Here is a 20,006-nt window from a genome sequence, read left to right on the forward strand (position 1 = left end):
CAATAATATCGTTCGTCGCTAGATGTCATCATGGTCATGTTGGCTCACGACTGCCACACAGGTAAAACCTGACGCGCAGTATTCCGCCTATGTGAAGGATTACATGGTTTTAAAAGGAGAGGCATCGACGCTTCAAAATCCGAAGTAGGGACCACAAGGAAGGTAAGATAATTTTTGTCAAACGTTAACGTTATGTTGAAGTTCAGGGTAACGTTGCAAGTTATAGATAAAACGTAAAAATGAACGAAGATTTCCAGCCTCGGTCTCTTCTAATGCCCCATTTTATTTGAGGCTCAGCAACTTTGGGTTTGTCCATCTCTTCTAAAGGTTTATTAAGGAAACGCCCATTTTTGCAGTGGGAATGAAATATACTGTTTTAGTATTTGATTGGCCTTTCTAGTCACGAAATACGTTTTCTACACAATTTCCAAAGTATATGCTTTGCAGAAATAGCAAAATGTCCTTATTTTCTCATTAATTTTCTAATTTAATTTCATATACTGGCGAGTTTTCCACATTTGGAAAACAGTAGCCGTACTGAAGTCCTAGTAACGTTGTATTTTTCGATCTACTTCACACAAAAAATGTCAAAACATATCTTCCACTGTCCAACGGCCGTGTATGGTTCCACCTGCATTGCCGTTGCTATTTTAGTCACGTTACAGTTCAGCGATAACAATGGTGAGTTATTGACCAATGCCGAGGCCATACACTTCAGGAGACCTGCTGATCTTTATCGATGTGATCTCTAATGGACACCTGCGAAAATAGAAGCAACAGACAATAGAGAAAGGAATCGACTGTGCAAGTCACGACACACGAGTGTTTCGTGCCATGAATTTTGACACGGTGCGGGAAATATCCTTTATTTGTTGTTGCATTGCATGTCCCATTAACGAAGTGTCATATATTCGACTGCTTATATGTATGTTATTTTCGGCAAACTCACAAACCAGAAGCCCCTTGGTGCAGCAAGGCTCCCGTTCTTGTTCCAAAGTAATCAGACAGGGGTGCCTGGTCTCCAGGGGCTGCTTGGTACACGAAGACACTTCCTGTTACTTCGAAGTACTTCGAAGACTTCCTGTAACGTTATTTGTATTATATTATACAGGAAGTAAGAACGGTAGAAAGTTATCATTATTCAACGATAGTCCACCGTGTTAGACTCTGATGCTGTACATATTGAATTTTAGCTGTATTGACTTGACATTTTGAGTTAATTGTAATTGTGCAACAAATTTGTACTGACATCCCTAAAAGATGAGTCTGGGGCCTACAAGAAAGAGACATCACCTCAGGAAAGGCTTGTCTGTCCCAGTGGCCATTGCCGCACCCAAGGGTAACACGCGTATTGAGCACACGCCTCTCTCGATTCTTAATTGTATTGATTGGGTGACAGGAAAGTCAATATCACTGTCGTTGCTCTAATGCGAAACAGCGGCGTTGCGTGCAGTACTGCAATATTTTACAACCCACATCAGTGACGATAATTCTGTTTGAAACCCTTTCTTCGACCCGTGGTGTGCACAACACACAAGTTGAGGATGGAGTTACCAATGGAAGGCCCTTAGAGGACACAACTCTCCAAGCAGAGTCTAGAGGTTAGGCTTCGGCTGTTTTTTTTACCGTTTTTAGTCGTTTTTACCGGGCTTTCTATTTTGTAATGTATGTTGTATTGTCAAAACCTAACCTCGAGGTTAGGCCGGACACAGCAAGATACAATACAAAATAGAAAGCCCGACAAAAACGACTAAAAAAAGTAAAGAAAAAACAAAACAGCCGGAGCCTAACTTCTGCTTGGAGAGTATAGGGCGCTGACCTTTTTGAATGTAAGTTTAATGTGTTTGTGTCCTGTACATCATATATGTACTATAGGCCATGTGGAATAACAAACGATCATGGGATTGGGATTTACCTATAGCGGTAAATGGCATGTATGGCTGGTCATGTTTGCCAAAAAGCATACCTGGTATTTACCGCTATCGGTAAATCCCACTTTTCGTGCAGTGCACGACAATAGGTTAACAGTGAGCGACATTAGTCAATGAGCCAGATAGACTTCACGTATAATTTATTTAGAGGCTTGCAGCTACTAGTATTAGGCAAAATTTAACCCCCTTGATTTCACCAAGAGTATTCGAAACATATACTGATCAGATTTCTTGCTTGAAATTTAGTGAAAGAAAACCTCCAAATCATATATTATTGGTAAACACAAATACCTGTTATTATAACCCCATATGAACGTGCAAGTTTCTGTGCCCTCTTTAGCGATGTAAAGCTGTACCGGTGTTCTAGTTGAACAGCATCACCAAAGAAACTGCTGATGGATTGCTATGTAATTCGGAATGTAGATACATGTAGTTTTGATCTATCAAAGAAATGATGAATCCTCCCGGCTTTCTCTAATACTGCAGGAGGATTTTCCTTTTTGCATCTCGTTACATCTATTTTTGAAACCTTTAACATTCCATAATCTATCAATCTATAACCGTCGTGTGTCCAGTCATCTCGTACAAATGTTATGTATCATCACTACACGAAATCTGATCATGAAGCACACGTTCAGCTTTCGTGAAGCTTCCTTTCATGAATAAACTCGACCTTTGCGCATGTTTTAATGCGTGCTTAACGAATGGATTTCGTGGCAACGCGTGTTAATGTCATTGAACCCACATTTCACCTATTACAAATATATAGCGTTTTCAGCATGGTTAATGTGATAACACCACCGGCCATGGAGTCATTTGGTTTTACATTACGACCACAGATTGCGGGGCGCGCACCCCGGGTCAATACAATTTCAAAGATTTACGGTAATTTTCACCCCTAAGTGAAAACCTTTTAACGTAAATCCACTGACGTCCCCACTTACTTATCTGACATTGATTACTTAGTGGCCGTCTTTCCACGCTTAGTAGCTGTCCTTCCGCGCATCTTCAACTATTCGTCCAAGAAAGGCCGCGTGAAAGGTACTGAACTAAAATGCGAACTAGTCACACTCAGGACCATCTATCCGCAAAGAAATCTAAGTTCTTTTATCTGAATCTGCCCTGCCTTACTCCATGGGTAATTAATTTGACAGCCGGTATATGTACCACATTTGGAACTCGGAAAGGGAAGACTGCCATCTCTGTTGTCCTCACCCTTGCACAGACCTGTCACCCCCTACTCTGGCCTTTCCCTCCTACTCAACAGGGGCGCTTATCAAACACATCCCGGTGCGCAATTTCTAATCTGGGAGCATCAATCTCCGGGTTTCCACGTCGTGCTCCCAATCACAATGAGCTTTACCCCTGGTGCACATCCCTTCTCAGCTCAGCTCGGTTGCCGCTAAGAGGTTTTTTTCCCCTCTCAGAAGGACGCTTGGTTTCTTCTTCCATTTTTGATCACCTCCTTCGTGCATACTTGCTGTTCTGGACAGTTATACATTATCGTATTGGTCGGCAAACCGCAGTTCTGGCACCGGCAATCGCCTGCATTCACGGCTGCGGCATGACGTGAGTATTGCATAGTATTAGCCTTCGGTGGGCAAAAAATTACAGTGATGTATATTTAGCGTATACGTAGTATTTTATGGTTTGGATGTATTTGTGGTCTGAGCAGAACTTACCTATTGCTGGCAGAAAGGCTGGATTATGATGTCCCTCTACAGCCGTGTAAGTTGACGCGCTCAAAGCAAACCAAATAGCAGTTCCGTTTTCTTATACGCGCATTGGAATTCCGCCCGCGAGTAACGTAGCGGCTGGTATCAATGACGGGATTTGAGATGCCATTTCTTCCATTGTGGTTTGTCAGGTCCCAGAAACATCCGGATGGCGCTGAAACTATCGCCTGGGGATCACCGGGCTTGTGCTACCTCAGCACGGATCCACTGGTCATATATCATACAGGCTTGTATGGCTCATGCTGTCAGTTAACTGTACTTCAAGGCCAAAAGTCTGTCAGTGTTGGTTTTGAGTCTTACATGTTACTTCCGACTAACATGTTACTTTTCGGGTACAAAAACTTGTAAGGGACATTGATGTCGACTGTTTTTGCTTGGATAAGTCTTTGTAACTTCTTGCATGATACTTATCAACAGTCTGTAGATCACATCCTGTATAATGGGTCTGTCTGTCTGTTGTTTCAAATCCGATCACCACCTGCTCTAGCTACTTCGAGTGGCTATAAACTAACTTTGATTTAGTAGGATAAACCAGCCTAGTAGAAAGCACCGGCCCGAAACATAACATAATATAACATAACATACAGCATCTCATACGCTTTATCGGCGGTTAAAAGCTACGTTTATCACAAAAGATAAGGAATATTTCGGGTGGCGTGAATATTGGGATTTAAGTCAACTTTATGGTACTTAATGGCTACTGCGTACGCTTTAGTAATGCAAAAGGAGTGTAAATGTAATGTTCAAGCATCATAACTTATTTTATCCTCTTTCCAATGACCAAGTCAAATATGTTGCAAATATCCTTCTTCAGGAAGCTATTGTAACATTTCATCATTGATTATGCAAATCAAGTTCTGATTAGCATACCAATGCATGGATCCTCACCATACTGATCACAACCATGAAGATTAGTCCATCCTTTCTTGACTTGATTCAGTTTAAAAGTCTGAAAATGAAACGCCACCTACAGTTAAGAAATGGGTCCAAACTTATGCCACTTCTGCTCTTTATGCTCTTATTTGCCTGTTTTGTAAGTCTTCCTGTAGACAAGGTAACGAAATCAGTGGGTGGGACGTCAGATGGCACCGATTTGGCATATCCAGCGTCTTTGCAGAGACAGGTGAAGGTTTATGATAACAGCACATGTAAAATTCAGATCACGCATTTCCAATTCAAGTAAAGGCATTAGTCGAATGGAGTTCCCACACATATGTTTGATAAAACACTCAGCCAAAGCCAATTTTTGCGATGGTACGAATATTGGATTCCGTGCGCAACATCAAAACAAACGTGTGTGGAATATATCGCATCTGTTGCAGTGCAATATAACCGCATACTTAAACATGACAAGAGAGAGAGAGAACAAGCTCCATGGACAAAAGATGGAAAAGGAATAATGATATGCATCTATGTTTTCTTCATACGCACACTTTCAACAAGGACGGAGTTTTCGCCACGCTCTCTCTGAGACCTATAGCTACAATTGACAGATAGCTCAACGAATTGTTACAGAAAAATGAATGTTTTTAACTGTTACGCTTCGCAATTTGGTATCCTTTCAGTCACACTTTTACATTTTCATATGGTATACCCAGTATGAAATCGAAGGCTACACATCACTTTTAGGTCGCAATGAGATCGTCTAGTGGGCAGGAGGCCTTGGTCAGGTCAAAACCACTGCACTGAGCATCTCATCTTTAAGCATACCTGAAAGCATGCGTTTAGTTTTTTTTCATGTATCCTTATTATCCTTACGTATGCTATACGAATTATTTACGAGCAGTTCAAGGTAAAATTTCGTATAATATGATAGACAACAAATCAGAGCCCGACAGTCCAATGAATGCCTTTAAAGGCCTAGGACTGCTAAACGAATTTATATCTCAACAATGTATTAATTTTTTATCTGAATTTGTTGAAAAGGTAACGTTCACTACACAATGAGGAATAAAGGAAGTTACAGCGCAGAGACAGAGATGCCCCTGTAGCTCAACTGGTAGCAGCCTCACAGTTGGGATCCTCGGTCCCATTGGTTGGTAACAAGGAGACCCAGGTTCAATTCATGGGTAAGGCATCTCGTTTGGGGTTGACGCTGCACCCGTCGTTCGGAAGGATCGTAAAAAGCGGGTCTCACCACGTTCAATGAGATGCCTCAACCACGTTAAACGGGAGGGCTAGCAACCACTCCCTGTAAAATACACCCTGCTATAGAAGCAGCAAGGAATTTGGTGACTTATGTGCCACTAGGCGCTTCAAGGTGATCGACAAGAGCAGAGCAAAGGCGATGTATTCTCGCCATGACGTGTGCAGACTAGGATAAGACGATAACAACGTGCAGAGAATGAGATGAACCGTAAGTTTGATGGCGTGATGTGGCGCTATCATCACGCCTGTGGTTACATCGGAGGCCGAGATATCTATAATTCCAGGAAGCAGCATCGATTAGAAATTGCTTTTCTCCTCGTAATCTCTCTTGATAGGAAATATGGATAGATGATGAGAAATTTGAGACGTTCTTGCGGTGGTACTCCCTGAAGATTTGAAGGTTAACGTTATACAGCACGCACGTTAGTTCAAAGAGATAGCTCATATCATATCCTAGACATGCCCACTGTGCCCATGCTTTCATCTGCGGTACCGGTCACGAAACATTTATCAGAAGCACGCAGGCTGCAGAATACTGCTTAGGTTTTTCCATGTATTTCCAATGGATCAATTTGCAAAACACACAGCTATCTCTTTGACTAAGAAAGATGACACCATTAGGTCCAGCACTCAGAACCACACATTAATAGCCTTTCTCTTTTAGTGGCTCTTAATCATCAGAAATCGAAATAACCATATTTCCAATGATTGTTTGGTTGGAACATAGGAGAAGTTATGACCTGACAGAACGCCTTTCTTCCTCGTGGGTGTAATTGGCGTCATCCTTTAACTGGGATTCTAGTCGTCAAAAGAAATCACTCCCCTGTAATCTCCCAATATGGCAAAATGGCAAAGCGGTTTAGAGGAGTTAGTGCTTTTGAATTCTGCCTGAGGCTTCTTTATTTACTCAGAGAGAGATTTGTATCCACAGCATCGAATCCCTTAAAGTGCAGGATGGCTTGAAACAGCGTACGTAATAACTTCTTGGAATCCCCAACATTTCATGCCAAATAAAGCCGCCATCGCAACAATAACTTCCTCTGGATGTTCAATGACGTGGAAACGACATCAAATACACTCTCTCCTATAGTTCTCCCAATAATCCCACGCACGTCGCCAAACATTTTTGATCGGACTAATCACACTTAATACCCAAACAGTTGTAATGTTGTGAAAAATGACTTAAATTTACAGCAAGAATTGACAATCCATAATGGGGGTAAATGGGGAACCAGCTGATCACTTTCAGGAAGGGTGACTATGTATTATTTATATATGTGGTGCTTCGTTTACAATAACAACATTGTTGTAGCCGTGTTAAAACTTCCATGGCCATCAAAGACTGATTGATGTCTTTAAAACGTAAGGTGCACGACCGGGTTCTTGTATTTTGGATTCCTTTTTTGCTTCATTAAAATAGTCCAGATCGAAGTAATTAAGTTAAGAAATCGTGCTCAGCTTCCTTTACTTTGCATACATATTCAATTGCATACATATTCAATGGTGATATATCTGGTGCAAGATATTCCAGTTGTACCAAATGTGATATTGTTTTACCGTATGTGTAGTCCTCTCTTCTTGAATACAGATTTTCTTCCTGTGAACGTCATGTGTAGGTGTGATGTGCGTTACAGGGTAATAATGCACGACACAGGGGCCTGCACAGCGAACGTGGATCGAATGTACATCTCACCAAGAATCCTCGGTTTTATTACAAATTATCTCTCCTGTTTTTAGAAGTCTTAACACCGCACTGGTAGGACGTCCATTTGTTCCGGTCCTCTGCGCACCTGCGCTTCCACTTAAAGCCACCTGATAGATCAATGTCTTGACGAGCTCCTCGTTCATCGGCCTGAAGCAAGGTCATGAAGAATTCCACTTTAAAGTTGCTGATAAGTGTAGGTGGTGTGAACCTTTTAAAACTGGAATCAGGTGATAAGAGTGAAAACCCCGCATTAGGTAACCTATCAGTGCGGAAATGGAAACAAATAGGAACCGACGTGGAAATGTACCTTTAGGCGTTTGGAAAAATGATTTATAGGTTCATTACTTGACAAACAAAGTAAACTTCCTAAAAACTGAAACTTGTTTTGTTGTCAGTATGCTGTACATTGTTGCAATAGAAGTTGCCTTTAAATTTACCCATCGAAAGCTACTTAACCATCTGCTTGCTTCAAGCAAAGAATATACGAGAGACAAGAACAACCTCCAAATGCAACAAGATCAACACCCACGTTGATATAGAGTACTGTTAATTAAGACACTGCTTGCATGATTGATCGTGATCGTACATTGTTAGTGGCATCGAGTAACTTAACGGTAAGATGTTTGGCTCAAAGCCCAGAATTTCTGGGTTTGAATCCCAGGATATCCTTCGAAGATGAGCCCTTCGGAAAGGTTTCCTCACTGTAGTCAGGTGCAGATGACTAGCTAGGTTCGAATAAGGACGCCCCTCGTGTAGGACGTTAAATGGATAGCCCGTGTTTTAGGAGAGCGACACCTCGAGCACGTTCAAGAGTCCACCATAACTATCAAAATGAGCAGGTGAGGGGATCAAAAAGTTAAATCTGCCCGGATATGCAGCTTGTACTCTTCAGGAGAAACCTGGTGTATTGCGCCAATGGGCGGATACCGGATGTGCAATACAAATAAACATTTTTTCGATATATTCTCTCTCTCTGATGGTGAAATCAAATATTTACTACTCTTTGGTACTTCCCTTTGCAACTATTCCACAAACTGTTTGATTATGTCTTCAACTCAAAACTTCATTGTGCAAACTGGCCGTTTCTAACCATGTTTTTTTCCGTGTCCTATATTTCCGGGTGTGTGGGGGGGGGGGGGTCCAGGACTTGCGCTTCCATCAGTCAATACACTAGTGTACCATTTGCACAGACTTACTGCATCTTGTCAATCATATGTTATTCTTATTTTCTTTTAAATAGCGGCACCGATATATGTTGTCTTAACTTGAGTGGGCTGCTACTTGTCTGTTATTTTGCCTTTATGTGTTTGTTCAATAAAAAAAAAGTCAATTCTGCCGACTGCAATAATGAAAAAAATCTACGATAAGATACGATGAAACGCAACAATCGTTATTTGGAGAGAAAAGCTAGAGAGCCAAATCATGGACTTCTGTTTAACTGATGCACACTCAACTAACTGATGCACTAATTCAAGCAGATGACTCCATGTTGAGGTATCATGGTATTATCATTGTCATTCTTATTAGGTTTATTAAAGTTTACATGTGTGTGATTTGTATGTGTGAGTGCAGCTCCACGTTGTCTCTAGCCCTAGCACATAAAATTATCTGTATCTGTATCTATATAGCCAGTATAGCCGCCCTTCGGCGCAACACACCAGCTAAATCATGACAACTAGGAAGTTACCTGCATGGGTATGACTAATGAGGACCTTAAGCTGCATGTTACGTGTATCTATATTGAAATGAGCAATTCCTCTTAAGTTTTATAGTGTAGAAAGATTTCTTTCTGTTGTGGAAATCCTGATGTAGGAGTGATGTTTTGTAGATCACTCGCAGGGTATTCTAACACTGCATAACATTGAAATCCGGAGAACGAGTTGGAATGTTGGAATGGGACGTAGTGACTGAAAGTACAAAAAATCCATTGCCTTGGTGGATGAGGCCGGACACATCTCAGCCATTTGTCAGTGGGCTCTGCATTCATACACATGGCATCAGCCTGACGTATGTTTCCTAATGTCGATACACATTTGTAGAATGTACTGCAATATTTATCAGGGTCTGTTATGTGCAGAGGAGCGGTACCGGTTATCTGTATATTAATCCTACCATTGTGATGGCCGTTTAGCCAACATCATCATCAGTATTCAGGTCTACAAAACAGTCTGTCTCCATATTCTAACGCGTCGAAGTGAGCTAATAAGGCAAGCTATTGGAAGATTTGTTACAGTGCGCATTCCAACCCATTAAGGTGCCATTGAAGGTTCCGGAAATGGATGCGTCTGAAACAACTACCTTCTGGAGCTTCCCGATGATTGCTTCTGCTGTCGGACTGATTGCAATCCTCCGTTCCAAGTCCCGGATCATGCGCACCATACAGGCGGGCTGATGAATGCCTGCAGCTGGAGCTCATGCATTTGTAGTTTGTGAGAGACGGAATAGAGATAGCGCCAGTGTTAATTTCCTTACCGTAATGATACAATCTATAAGGAATTTCAATCCACTCGCACTGAGGAGTACCGGCAACTGTGGGCGTGCGGATCCGGTCGGCAGGTTACCATGTCGCTCTTCACCTGTCAGTGCCTAGTGCTTTCTGTTTCTGTAGTAAGGTATATTTCTATAGCAGGAATTGCGAGCCCTTCCCCTCCTATGGCCTAGAACACTCAACCTCCATTTTACGTCCCTTCCAAAACACGAGTGCAGCCCCAACCGAGAAGCCCTTCCCGGGATTGAACCAGGGTCTCCCAGTTACTACCTGGAACTAATCGGGACCAGGATATCAAATACATATGATGCTGCTACCAATTGAGCTTCAGTCTCAAGCAATCCACCCTCTGAGAAGATATGAGGAATACTAGAAAGGCCGACATTTGCTTGAGAGCAAATACAGCATATTTCAGCCATCTCCTTCCCCAAGCAACAATGGACTATTCCAAAATCACCCATGTGCAAAAATGGAACTCTTCTGCTTAAGATGACTAAGCATCCTAAGCTACTAATTACACGTATGAGCAAAAATGAATCGTACAACCCCCTTCCCTGCAAGAATGGACTCAAGTGCACCCAATGTAGAAGGGTAAGATAGACCAGTCCAAAAACACTTCCGCTAAGAAATGGAATTTTGAATCATCAGCCGTCCAAAACTGAATTTGAAAGAAATCCCCCCCCCTTTGCAAGAATGGACTCTACCTGTTATACCCCTGTGCAAAGTGGAGCGATCCAAAAATACATCCGCTAAAATAGGACTTTGACATAATCACCAAAGTCCAGAAATACATGGCCTTTTCTATAATAAGCAACCCAGTCCAAAACTGAATTTTTTTAATAGTCCCCTGTGCATGAATGGACTCATCCATATTACATCAGACTTGCTGATTGGCTGCCGAATCCTCAGGTACAGTCTTCAGGTGGGGTCAAGTTCCATTCAACAAATGGAATTCGGAATCATCACCCATGTCCAAAAATGAATTTTTTTAAATCCCCCCTATGTGCAAAAATGGACTGTCCCAGCAGTAGCCTTATGTCAAGTGGATCAGTGTAAAAACACTTCCGCTAAAAAAGCAATGGCATTATCACCAAAGTCTTAAAGTAAATTTTAAAAAACACCCCCCTGACCAACAATGGACTCTTCCAGCAAAATAACCTTGCTCATTGGCTAATAATTAATTAGATTTACCTTGTCCCCCCAACCACCTGGAGGAACATGGACTAGGTAGGTATGTAGATGATTGGATCTACCAGAAACACCTGTGGCTTCCAGAATGACCTAGAGGTCGTTGACCTCGGCACTTCCACCTCACAAATCCAAAATTCTCCCACAAAAACCTCCATAATGAGCCATTTTGAAGTGATTTGTACCAAATATTATGCATGGATCCTTTGAGTAAGTACCTAGGGCACCTCTGTGCTAAATTTCAGGTCATTTGGATGTAATACCATGGTACAGGGGGCCTAAATATAAAGTTGTGGTCCAAAAATTGCAATAAAACCTCAATAAAATCATTTTAGAAGCAGATATGAATAAAATGAAAAAAACACCTAAGGGTATTGGCCCACTCTACCCTTGTGCCAAATTTCAAGTCATTCAGTCCAGGAACGACGGAGTTGATTCGATTTGAAGATTTGACAGGAGAAAGAAAGAAAGAAAGAAGAAAGAAAGAAACATTACGAATACAATATATTTCACCATACCTATGGTATGGCTGAAATATAATTACTCAGGACACGCTGCTTAACATTCATTTAAGTTCCAAGTCACGTACCTTCTAGTGTAAAAAAGGCCCTTTTATGTCAACAGTCCAATCCATGAAACTTAAATCATTTGGCATGTCGACTGTGAAGCCTTTGAAGCATTTTTGAAGCGTTTGTCTCAACAGGGCAGCTATAGAAAGAATATATGACGTCTGAGGATCATTAAACTTATGTTGTCTGCTCGGTGAGGGGCGTCCTAATTGGGGACTATTCAAGGTAGATTAACTTTCACTTTCATTCGTCAAGCTGTAAGAGTTCCCTATTTGTCTTGCCAGTCATGCAGCACATTAGACCTGCACGTTTGGCAGTAACAATCTCATCATCACGGATCCTCAGCCAGCCACAGAGCTATATTTCACCATATTCTAGCTCGGAAATAGCATGTTGTTGCGCATTGACGCAGCTTACTCACCTTCGCTGAGAAGGATATATTTGGGAGTGCGTGTATTCTGTCTGTCTGTACACAATATAGAAAAGCTCCAGATATTTTTTTAACTTTACGATATTTGGCATTATATGTGGTTGGCGAAAGGAAGGAACATTTTGATCATAGGCCACTTTCTACAGTACTGCGGTGGAACGTCCGGTTCTGACGTCTCGTGTTCTGGACAAGGTATGGCAATGAATTTTGCTTTGTAGGTAGTTATTATGGCTGCAATATCTTCCTGAAGAAGTATAAAAAAACAATAATATGTAATATGGAAATATAGGAGATAATGCATTTATATGAATTATGCTAATAAGAGGCTTCTTTCCAAAATTTGCATTATAATGATACAGAAATATTTGGCAAAGGTATCAGGTCGTTGAACTCTATTTAATCCTAATTTTGTATCTTTGCTATTAAATAGAGATAAAGGTTGCTATGGTTTCAGCTATTTTCGATTTTGAACAGGAACAGTAGATCTAGATTTTATTTGATTATAGACAACGTTGATTTTCGAGTAAACATATTTGTTCAAGCTATTTGTACTGTATTACCAGCAGTGCAATTCAGCTAACTATGCGTATCTTAAGACGGGCAAAAATTGATTGGTTGCGTATGTCAAACGGTAATTTCAAATATGAAATATTGATTTAACCGATGGACAAGAATTGGACCATTAACTTCCGTGCAGAGTCAAAGAACATACTTGATTCCTGAATAGTCGCATCATATACAATTAGCATGAAAGTAATAAGAAAGATGCTGTCATAAAAATATGCTGTTGGGCAGCCTAGAAAATCATAAACTGTATAGATTAACAACATGACATTTGTACCTATGGCCATCTTGGCAGTACGTTGATACGATACATGCAAATATCGTTTTTTTCGCCCCTGTTTGTCAGTCCGAGTTTGGAGGCGCTTACAAATCAGCTACAATTAACATTCATAGGCCTTTGATTTGAAATTGGCTTGGTATGGGTATGCAAAAATTTAAAACATGTATACCTGGATATGTAACGTTCAATTGTACATGTATGTACATGGCAGGTAAGCTTTAATTTCAAATTTGTACGAATTCATCCAACAAAACATTCATCTATTCATTCCTCAGGTAACATATAACAAAGCCCAGAAGACAAATTACGTACAATTCATTCGAGTCAATTTACACACTACACCTTTTGAATTACTAACACGGCGTTTTGATATAGTCGCTGTTCGTTGGCTCGTTCATTTAGCCTAGTGGCACACAGGGCAGCAGGTTCCCTTGTTGTTTCTGTGGCAGGGTATTTTACCAGGTGGGGTTGCCAGCCCTTCCCCTGGCTGTGATTGAGGTACTCCTCAAATACGTGACCCACAATTGACGTCCCTTCCGAAATACGGGTGCAGCCCCAACCAACATGCCCTACCCAGTTTTCAACGCGGACTCTCGTTTACTAAACAATTTGAACCAGTTGCTCATCTATGAGGCAACTACCAGTTGAGCAAAAGGAACATGACTATAGTTGTTCTAGTGCATTGCTAATGCCTGAAGCATCTAAGACGACAAAGTCTCCATATGTGTGGTAAAGACTTGAAAGTCGAGTGCCGTACTAAAGAGAACCTCCTCGTTCGCCCTCATCAACTTTCCGGTCCTGCGCGGAGAAAGGTCAGTCAATATACAATTTTGCTGTTACAATTTTGTTTGCAAAATCACCGCATATGCAGTATATACTTATTGACATTTTGCGTAAGCTCATTTCGTACGTTGCCTCTGTATCTATATATAATGGAATGCTTATTCGCATAGTCAGACTCAGCATGTACCAGCTACATGTTATGCCATTCGATGGGGTGTCAGTTTCTGCGTATTTTGGAGTGGCTACTTGAATTAAAGGAGCATTGCCAGAGTAAAAAGAAAGTTGATTAATTAATTTTAATACAAAATTGCACGTTTGTACTGTCGCTTTTGGTTTAGCAGGCCTTAGAATGCACTTGAAGACATGGTGACGCCACCGAAAATGTTCATATTCTCCCCGTCCAAAGTAGGGTCCTAATGCGACTCAGAGAATACATTGTGATTGACCCTAACTCCATTCAGGAGGAAATTTGGACGCCAGCACAAACATGAATGGGAGCTTTGGTTCCACTGCAATCTTTTAACACGGCAATTCTAATCCCGCTTATGGGGTAGTTTTGATATTAGTCTGGGCATGCATGTTGCGGTGTGATAGCGGTGGGTCATCGGCCATGGCCGCGTGAGGCTTCCACCGCCGGATAGAAAGGAACCACTCAGACAACACGGCGCGTCTTAAGATAGCATCATGGGCTAAAGTGTCGTCCTCTCCTGAAGCTTGAGTCCTCCATACTGGCAGAATGACAATATGCGGGACCTACGTTAAGAGGGAAAGTCTCTAAAAGTAAATGACGCTCCCTGCACATCTGTTGAATGTTGAGATTGTTGAAATAGAGGAATTGGTAAATGAACACCCATAGACTATACCGATGCCAGCTGCTTGTGAAACCAATGTTGTTGGCTTATTTTGCAAATAAACACAATCAGCTAAGATACGATAATGATAATACAGCAATCCAAGTGAGACCAGATGTAAACGTCGGCCACATAACGAACTAATATTCAATGATCATATTAAGTGTGGCTACATATTACATAAGGAGAAAATAAGGTCACATAGTGTGGTTGATGTAATTGAATTGAAGACATACGAGGGGCGTGCAATTAGTAATGGTCCTGACCCATTTCCCATAGCAGGAGATTAATGAAACTTGGCACAGTTATTAGTCTTTCTCTTCATAGGAATCACCCAGAGTTATGCATTTCTCCCATCGTTTGATGCAGCTCTGGACACCGATTTTGTAGGACACCCCAGGTTGGTCCTCCAACTGATGCCTCATCAATGGCACAAGAGGGACGACCAGGTCTGGGAGCTGTTTCCACAGACTTCCAGCCACGTTTGAATTCAGGATGCCAGCGTTTTACAAGGTCATATGATGGGGCATCATCACCATAAGTTTCATTTATTTCATCAAAAGTCTTCTTTGGTGTGCGTCCTTTCAAATACAAAAACCGGATCACTGCGCGACACTCAACTGGTTCCATTTCACACCTGGTCCATTTCGCACCTGACTAAGTTCAAACACCAGTAAATCAGAAACCACAATTAGTTCAGAGCTGTCTTTTGCAACATAACCCATAGAGATATGAATTATTACACATACAAAATTTCATTTAGATCAGACAACTGAAAATGGGTCAGAACCATTACTTATTGCACGCCCCTCGTATATAATGGCTGAAGCATCATTAACACGAAATCAAGTATCATAATACAATGTAACACAAGATGAGAGTAAACAAAATTTGTCAGGTGATGAAACGATAAGGTCATACGTAGAAATATTACCCACAGTTTAAGTAATAAACCTAAAACCAGAGAAAATTAATCTGATATGATATCTACCATGCAACGCACGCAAGTGCGTGGGAAAAGAACTTAAGCATGCACTTATCTCAAAGGTTGGAATAATCATTCATCACACGTGTTAATTTCAGCAAGCTTTCGAAACTTATGATTCATAAATAGTTTGGACAGCACCTTGGATATTTTTTCTAATTGATATTGGTTTTCATGCACAGTGAAAACGGAATATTGTACTGTTTTCCGAGCATCCCTGCATGAGAAAGGGAAGAAAAAACAGACGCATCCACTGTTCGCATTTCATGATAAAGACGGTATCTAATGTAGCCCGTACAGCAATTTCCGCTACAGGGCTGCTATATGTGAAAAGAAGCAGTAAATATTCCGCACGGTCCGTTGAGCAGCCGTCACACCAGTGGTCATGTTGATTTATAGCGAATAGGATGGTGTGTCTCCAGCGCATGCCATGTGAGCGGGCCTGTCGTTAACGATACATTCCATAAGGTTACCATCATGGCAGGGTAGCAGCACTTCTGTACTTACTTAGACGTGAACAGAATTTTAAGGTCATCATTATCTTTAAACCGCTGGGAATCAAAATGATAGTACTTGAGGTGACATAGCAGTCAGTGCGGGGGGCGTTGTCTTGTGGGGAGCGGTTTCATTCAGGCTTTGCATAGACTTCTCTTTCTAGCCCTTTATTGCCCCAGCTTTGAGAGATGTTAATTCATATTCCTTATTAATCAAAACAAACCTCTGTTTGTAAAACCTATCTGTTCCTACATTTTCAGTATCAGTATCAGAAGCGAGAAGAAGTCGAACCCACTTAGTAGAACAAGATTGTTGTGTTGGGTGACGTTGTAAATATTTCATGTATCTGTCAACTATTATTCTGTTGCGACCTGTACTTAACCCAGTGGGTACATATGTACAATAGGTCTTCATTCATTCAGTCATTAATAAACAAAATGGGTGGCGATCTGAGTGTCCATATAAGTGGTACAATATATACAAATATATATACCTACAACAGGAACAGATAGTGAGAGGGTTTGTCTTCTTCTGTCTACGTATACGTCATTCTGTTACCAGGGTTTCAATGGTTTGCGTGGAGAGGCTCTATTCAAAAAGCGACCAGATATTGCACTCTGAGACCGACTGTCGGTAAGAAATATGCACCCGTGGAACGTCAAAACGTTTCACATCTTCTTCTTGAAATACATCGGTTTGAGTTTAACGCACCGCGCACCTATTGAATCGAATCAAATGAAGAAACCCCCATTCAGAAGGTAAGAACATGACTGGTTGCCATCATTGGTGATTTTCTCCGTCCTTTGACAACTTGAGAGAGCTCAATGATTCAGAACTCGCTATAGAATCATCCAGCTCTATATGAAATGACATGTAACGTTTTTATTTCGTTCTGGACCTGATGAAAGATTTTTTACGGGACAATACCTAAAAGGCTTTATCATGAAGTTCCTTTCGAAGGGTTGAATGTCATACCTGTGACGTTTGATGTAGAAACTCTCGCGAGAACTAAAATTTACATTAAGCGCCACAAATTGGCTTCTGTTACTTTATGATCAATTTGTATGAAATTTAAAACAAATGAAAGCTTATTTCACTCTATATGCATAGTAACAAGACAAACTCCTACATCTGATCGTGAACTGGTTGGAAGTATATGTAAGTGATCAATGGCTGTGAAGAATTGTGGCATTTTCGCGGCAATTATGAAAGTTAGGGCCTTATTTGCATAATTGGTATCTACTTGAATGTGTTCCACCCGAGTATCTTTCATATGTTACAAGTACTTATTAGAAACACTACAAAACTAAAATTTCCTCTGGTGCCACGTAACGTTAGTTTATCTGGTATTTTACATTATATCATGCCCCGTACTACGACCAAGGAACGGCCTCATAATCTAAATGGGCAACCGACTGGCTAGGATTCAAGATGAAGATGACATATAATTCTCGTTCATTCATCGGTATTTGACGTTAGTAACTACATTGTACTGTTCTGCCGACCAATTAACCAGGTCAGGGATATTGTAGAGGAAAAGGTCTGAGATTCCTACTCAGAAACTCATGTGGGAGTGCAGAGCAAAGATCTTTTGAAGAGCGGAGATGAAGGTCAACTTTTGATAAAGTGCCTCGTCGTAGAGTTCCTTGTATTTGGTATTCATAGTACACGTGCGGGGTGTGGGCCTCCGAAAGGTTGAAACCTGCAATTTCGGCAAATTGCGCGAGGGAACACGCCGCCCCCAGGAAACAATTGCCCGTGCAGGCCTGGATCTAATAACATACAAGATAGCGGCGAACTTTCCAGAAGGTCAGCCAGCTAATCGCGTAAGTTGCAGGGTTTGCTGTTTCTGGCATGGGTGAGTTGGTATGCAGGGTGTGCGGATGACATTGAGCAGTCTTCGGACACTCGCCCAACTGGAAGCCCATAGCCGATTGCGGCCAGGCTCAATGGTTCACTGTTAATGACAAATGAGGAAATGGACCTGGAGAGAATGTCGTAGCTGGTCACGGTGTGAACAGCAGAGGTCAATGTTGGCACTACCAATATTCATCACATGTCTGTGATGATGAATCGACACAATCCAGTCGTCCAATTTTCTCAGACGAAAATCAATTCACAGTCTAGGCTGATAAATAGGACTGTAACAAGTTCTACTGTTGCACAGAGCAATCAGATCTGTTTAAGTCTGAATTTCCCCGTGCTGAAATTACTGTCAGTGTGGTGAAATCTGTGTAATTGCGTTCACCAAACCATTACATGTATCTGTAGCTATTTTAGTGATTTCTCGCCCTGATGGGGTGAATGTCACCTCCCCGATCTAAGCTGTGGCTTTGTTACGGGCTGGTTGTTTTCGATTCGGTTGAATTTTACATCGCTGATTTTTTTAATCATGAAATCCACAAGGCCGAGATGTCACACGCTTTCGTTGAGTCGCTGCGACTTATACAAAATGTTTTGTGGGTTTAGCCCTCCTGCAAGAGAGATTTGATCTATCAGTGGCAGCAAGATGGAGTTCAAACCTCCAAACATTTTACTCTGGCCAGCATTCCATTGCCTTCTCCTCAACTGCATATTCCTTCCACTTCACTTCTCCAGTAGCCACGGTTAGAATAGAACTATGCTTTTCAATTGATCCGTGACACTGAGTTGTTGCTTATGATACTAGTTGACTTACAAAACCCCTTATCATTGATACACATCTGTGGAGCGCCCCCGGGATAACCATGAAATAGACTTTCTTATTTACATGGATGAGCTGGGCGGGAAAACAGGGTAGACGTCGTGACTAGGCATACTTTTATTCTGACTAATTGCCTATCTTTTATGTACACATTGGCTGTCGTAGTACATCATCAATCAGTGATTGTAAATACTGCAGAATGATGTGCCTGAAAAGATGGCAATTTGAGCTACAATTTGCACCATTTGAATATAGGGACATTGACCGTCATTGAAATTTTAAGAGAAAGTTTCAGGAATCTTCTCAGCGATGCTTTTTCCTCATGGAAATTCCCGGTGCTTTGGAGCTCATTTGGTTCTTAAATTGCATCCTTGTTGATGTAGTTTGCCGGATGCCTTAAATATGCTCGCTGCACGCTACGATTTTAGTTGGTGTAGAATCCTGGGGCACTTCTCAGCACCACTCGTGGATGAGTTATGTCCGTGCAGTTCTGGCTGTAAATTAGGTAGTAGTTTATCCTGTGGCGCGTTCTCTACGATGTAACCACCCGGGGCCCTATTAGCGGCAGCAGCAGAAGGTAAGATCTTCAGGAACATCTATCCCTATCTAGGGCGTTAGCAGACCTCGATCGACCTGGCTCCACAATTTTAAATGTTTGTATCCATGATCGTGTAGCATATGCCACAGGGCCTCATGCACTCAGAAATCAATGGAGGGAGGGTCTTATGCATGCATTTTGTTACCCATTTTAGGTGTGGAACCAAGCGGACGTTAGCGGATGTTCAGCATGGAACGAAAGACTGAAGCCATGGCGATTCGACGGGCGGTCTCCGTTCACATTCTTCTCTTCGCCTGGAGCTTACTTTTACTAGGTATGTACCACGTCCATAGTTTCCAGAAAAAGATTAACTCTAAGCAATAAGAAGATGCTGTGTTTGTGTCGTTAGCGTTAAGATGGTTTTCTGTATTGCTGAAATGATTGGTTCGAGACACTGAAAAAAATCACAAGACGTTATTGTGAATGAAACATGCCTATATTTCATCATTAGCTAGACCCCTTAGAGTTAAGCCCAATTACTTTATGCAAATATTGACCATTGCCTTTCTTGGTGGTCCATCCCCAGTCATTTAAGGACGGGCCGAGAGCAAATTCAATGTTTCCGTCTTTTT

General features: G+C 41.5%; 1 protein-coding gene across 1 annotated transcript in view; it reads left to right on the top strand.

Moving 5' to 3' along the window:
* The first annotated feature begins 1,979 nt into the window (after positions 1-1,979).
* LOC118419427 (relaxin receptor 2-like) overlaps positions 1,980-20,006 on the top strand; it is a 29,599-nt gene continuing 11,572 nt past the window's right edge. Inside the window, exons 1-2 of the mRNA XM_035825794.1 lie at positions 1,980-3,500; positions 19,589-19,708. Of these exons, the coding sequence (XP_035681687.1) occupies positions 19,615-19,708 (94 nt within the window). The 5' untranslated portion in view covers positions 1,980-3,500; positions 19,589-19,614. The remainder of the gene's footprint in view (positions 3,501-19,588; positions 19,709-20,006) is intronic.

The sequence above is a fragment of the Branchiostoma floridae genome, chromosome 7 (genome assembly GCF_000003815.2).
Source record: "Branchiostoma floridae strain S238N-H82 chromosome 7, Bfl_VNyyK, whole genome shotgun sequence".
In the NCBI taxonomy this organism is placed as follows: Eukaryota; Metazoa; Chordata; class Leptocardii; order Amphioxiformes; family Branchiostomatidae; genus Branchiostoma; species Branchiostoma floridae.